The 5,000-nt window shown below is 40.1% G+C and overlaps 1 protein-coding gene across 6 annotated transcripts in view; it reads left to right on the top strand.

The window, feature by feature from the left end:
- The window catches only part of LOC149036579 (uncharacterized), a 4,992-nt gene extending 290 nt beyond the window's left edge, over positions 1-4,702 (top strand). Inside the window, exons 2-4 of one of the 6 annotated variants that reach the window (XR_016181490.1) lie at positions 541-576; positions 4,191-4,278; positions 4,437-4,702. Coding sequence is in view for 1 of the 6 variants with exons in the window: in XM_089188845.1 (XP_089044971.1) it covers positions 569-576; positions 1,295-1,859 (573 nt within the window). In the remaining 5 variants the exon portion in view is untranslated. The other 5 variants (XR_016181488.1, XR_016181489.1, XR_016181487.1 and 2 more) reach the window with 5 other exon arrangements.
- The last annotated feature ends 298 nt before the right edge of the window (positions 4,703-5,000 follow it).

The following is a 5,000-nucleotide window of genomic DNA, read 5'->3' as shown; positions in this document are numbered from 1 at the left end:
TCTTTAATTTTACTTCAGTTAAAACAACGTACCTTGTCTTTTTCGATTTATCAGAGTAAAAAATTCCGAAATTCTTGATTGGTGCTGGGCGATCTCTTTCCACGGTACAGAATCGTCACGAAGTTATTTATCAAACGTTTCAAAGGTTGTTAGCGTCCGTAAAGACACAACAAAACTCCAGTAATGGCCACTACTGTTATTGTAGCTGTGAAAAGCTTAAACTAGTTATCTTTTATCCTCTTTGTCATGTATTCGGCACAACGCATATCTTACTTCATATATTCCACACATTATGTAACATGGCTCGACAACTTCGAGATGCTTTGCAACTTCACGAGAAAAGAAGAAAATTTGGGCATGAGCAATCTGAGGAAACGAACGTTTTACTTAGGAATAATATATATTCTCCGCAATTTCAATTACTGTACACGATATTCAATTAGTGCCTATACTTCAAATGGTGTTTTGCTAGATGGTTTAATAGACGAAACAATCATTTCAGCAGTAACATATCAATTACATCTTCACAAATCTATTTAGGATCCAGAGGAAGCCAAGGCTCTCCTAGATGACCAGGTAGGGAATCTTTTTTGGTTTTACACTGTGTTCTCAATTAAGAGCTTAGTTTGGAATTTATTATTAATTACATGCTGGAACAAGATAAGCATTACCTGATTGCATTTAAGGGCTTAGTTTGGAATTTATTATTGATTACATGCTGGAACAAGATAAGCATCACCTGACAACATTTAAATAAATCCTCACAATTAAAAATTGATTTGTCATTTTCTACTGGAAAGGGAAATCTTGCAAATCCAACAACTTAGGCAGACAAACAAAACCTTACACTTGACAAATGACTATTGTTTCTCTCCTAAACCACAACACACTCAAGGGAGACTGACAAGGCCGGTTTCCCGACCAGGGATAATGCCTTACTGCCACGACACTTGTTGGGGGATAGGGACAAGACTATTCTCCTGACCAGGGATGAGGCCTTAGTGCCGTGACACTTGGGGGAGACTGACAAGACCGTTCTTCTCCTGACCAGGGACGAAGCCTCAGTGCCGCGACACTTGGGGGAGATGAACAAGACTGTTCTCCTGACCAGGGACGAGGCCTCAGTGCCGCGACACTTGGGGGAGATGGACAAGACTGTTCTCCTGACCAGGGACGAGGCCTTAGTGCCGCGACACTTGGGGGAGATGGACAATGCTATTCTCCTGACCAGGGACGAGGCCTTAGTGCCGCGACACTTGGGGGAGACTGACTGGACTGTTCTTCTCCTGACCAGGGACGAGGCCTTTGTGCCGCGACACTTGGGGGAGACTGACAATACTGTTCTCCTGACCAGGGACGAGGCCTCAGTGCCGCGACACTTGGGGGAGATGGACAAGACTGTTCTCCTGACCAGGGACGAGGCCTTAGTGCCGCGACACTTGGGGGAGATGGACAATACTGTTCTCCTGACCAGGGACGAGTCCTCAGTGCCGCGACACTTGGGGGAGATTGACAATACTGTTCTCCTGACCAGGGACGAGGCCTTAGTGCCGCAACACTTGGGGGAGACTGACAAGACTGTTCTTCTCCTGACCAGGGACGAGGCCCTAGTGCCGCGACACTTGGAGGAGATGGACAAGACTGTTCTCCTGACCAGGGACGAGGCCTTAGTGCTGCGACACTTGGGGGAGATGGACAAGACTGTTCTCCTGACCAGGGACGAGGCCTTAGTGCCGCGACACCTGGGGGAGATTGACAAGACTGTTCTCCTGACCAGGGACGAGGCCTTAGTGCCGCGACACTTGGGGGAGATGGACAAGACTGTTCTCTTGACCAGGGATGAGGCCTTAGTGCCGTAACACCTGGGTGAGACTGACAAGACCAATCTTCTCCCAAACAGGGACAAGGCCTTAGTGCCACAACACTTGGGGGAGACTGACAAAGACTGTTTCACTCCTGACTATCTATATGCAGCGTTTCCTCTCCATTAACACACATTGTAAATCTCTCCATTACTCATGGTATCGTTCCGGATGATTTGAAAATTGCTCGTGTCATACCTATTTTTAAATCAGGTGACAAAGCTCTCTTCAGCAACTACAGACCTATTTCTGTTCTACCGTGCTTTTCAAAGTTTTTGGAACGAATAATTTACAACCGTATTATGAATTATCTCAATGACTCCGATGTCTTATGTGATAATCAATATGGCTTTAGAAAAAATCGCTCTCCTAGCCTTGCGCTTATCGATTTGTGTGACAAAATTTCTTCTGCATTTGATAGAAAAGAACATGCCATTGGAGTATTCCTAGATCTTTCGAAAGCATTCGATACGGTAAATCACGACATTCTTTTTGAAAAACTCAATCATTATGGGATCCGTGGTCTGGCACTAGAATGGGTCAAAAGTTATCTTTCTGAGAGGACACAATTTGTCGAATTTAATAACGTTGGATCTGCCCCACAGGGGATTCCCTGTGGGGTGCCTCAAGGTTCTATTCTTGGTCCCTTATTTTTTATCCTGTATGTTAATGATTTGAACAATGCTTCCCTGCTTGATGCAATCTTGTTTGCTGATGATACAAACTTATTTATCTCCCATAATGACCCTGTTTACCTAATTAACACATTAAATAGAGAATTAAACAAATTGTCAACCTGGTTTGCAGCAAACCGGCTCTCCTTGAATTTAGCCAAGACTAATTTTATGGTATTCAAGCCTTGGCAAAAGAAGCAATCCTTTGAATTTCAAGTTTTCATAAATGAGCAGCCTATTCTTCGTGTTTCTGAGACCATGTTTTTGGGTGTTTTATTACATGACAATTTGACCTGGAAATCGCATATATCCTTAACAGCAAATAAATTATCCAAATCTATAGGTATTATTCATAAATCTAGGTTTTTTCTCTCTACTCACTCCCTTCGTACTTTATACAATTCTATGATCCTTCCATATTTGTATTATTGCAATTTAGCTTGGGCTGGTACCTATAAGTCAAACCTTCAAAGAATTGTAACCTTACAGAAACGTGCGTTAAGAATAGTAAGCAATTCTACATACATTGCCCATACTGGCCCTATTTTAAAGGAACTTAAACTCTTAAAATTTCATGATATCCATTCGTTTCAATTAGGTACTTTTATGTTTTCATTCGAGAACTCTACACTCCCTTCCAAATTCAATAACTTTTTTTTACTGAATAGTCAAATCCACAATTATAATACTAGGAATGCTCAGTCCTTCCGTTTGCCACTGTGCAGAACGAACACCAGGAAGTTTTCAATTTACTTTCAAGGTCCAAACTTTTATAATTCGTTAAATTCTGACATAACTAGTTCTCCCTCCTCCGCTTCTTTTAAAAGAAAGCTTAAGGAATTTCTTCTCTCTAAGTATTAGCTTCTGTAAGGCAGTAATTCTTAACTAACTTACTTAATATGTGTGTGCGTGTGTGTGTGTGTGTGTACGTGTGCGCGGTCAAAGTTAATTACCATAAGTCCATATTGTAATTCTAATATAAGATTAGTTATTTTAAGTGAGAAAACCTGACTTGTTATAAGCCTCGTGGTTTCTTTCAGGTTTTCTCGCCATTTATTTTCTGTCATCAATTTTCTTCATTTTTTTTTTTTCCATGTGTAAATGTCGTATATGGCAAATAAATATTGTATTGTATTGTATTGTATTGGCAAGAATGTTCCCCCTTCTGGTGAATGAATAGGCTCTTGTAGAGACAAGACAATCAGAGAGTTTGCCCAGACTTTTCCCCTTTGACAGGGAAAAGGCTCACAGGGAAATTCTCTTTTAGTTATTGAATTTCATTAATTCCTTCAACGCAATTATTATCAAGTGCTCCCAGAGATACTTGAATGAGCTGCATGGTAGGTATGAAAATTTAAGAAGAAAGGGATTTATTAAGTATGTTTGTTTTGAGTGGCAGGGAATTTCCCTAGAGTAATTTTGATACACCATTCCCTATGGAAGATAACACATTGGCATTGACTTGCGTAACACTGTTATAAAAGCTAACAATAACATTAACATTAACATGCAAGACAATGCAAATGGTATCTACTCTAGTGGAAATGTTTGAGGGAGGTATGCTGTACAGATGAATTTGCTTATAAGCTGAATTATTCATCACCATGTTATCCATTTTGTGCAGCATACTTCCCTTCCCTTCATTTCTTTGCAGGTTTGCTTCAAGGGAAATGTGCCACTAGGCAAACAGGAAATCCTGCAAACGACAGTCGAGGGTAAGAATTGTCTTTATGAGGTTTATGGTAGATTTTCTAGCAAAACTTGCGAACAAAATTATTATCTTAGAAGACTTAAAATGCTCTTTATTGCATCACCTCAATAATGACGTAGTGGTAAAATCCATTACCAATGCCTGAGTTGATTGTTAAAGGGATTAAACCATCATCGCTTTTACTGACAGATGAAGACCACCAAGACCATTATAAAAAGGAAAGAAGAATGGAAAAAAGAAGAAAAAAGGAAAGGAAAGAGAAAAGAGAAAAGAAGAAGCAAAAGAGCGAAGAGAAAAAAGACGCAAGAGTAGATAAAGATGGAGAATGTAGAAGAGAAGATGCCAGCATGGAAGGTGAGGAAGGAGAAAAGGTAGAAAAAGAAGAAATAAAGGAAATCAATGCCAAAGGGGAAAAGAAAAAAAGGGAAAAAAGAACTGGCTGCCAAAGGAAGAAGTTGAAGAAGTAGTCAGATGTTGGATAATGTAAGGATATTATGGGGAGAAGTTACTTGTTAATCACTTATAGAAGTTAAAGGGTGAAAAAAATTAATGGAAGTTTTTAACCCTTTAACTCCCGGTGATGATTCACATAAAACTTCTACCTACAATATCCATACATTCTCCAGCAAACAGGTAAAGAGAATATTAAAACTTATCAGGTAGAAGCTGCTATCTTGATCTAGCACCAAGTTCTCATAACTAATTCACAAGGAAATGTGTAGCAGCTACAGGGGAGGATTAACAATCAGATCT

The sequence above is a fragment of the Pocillopora damicornis genome, chromosome 12, assembly GCF_964200805.1.
Source record: "Pocillopora damicornis chromosome 12, jaPocDami1.2, whole genome shotgun sequence".
Taxonomy (NCBI): Eukaryota; Metazoa; Cnidaria; class Anthozoa; order Scleractinia; family Pocilloporidae; genus Pocillopora; species Pocillopora damicornis.
This window is presented reverse-complemented; position numbering and strand designations above follow the sequence as displayed.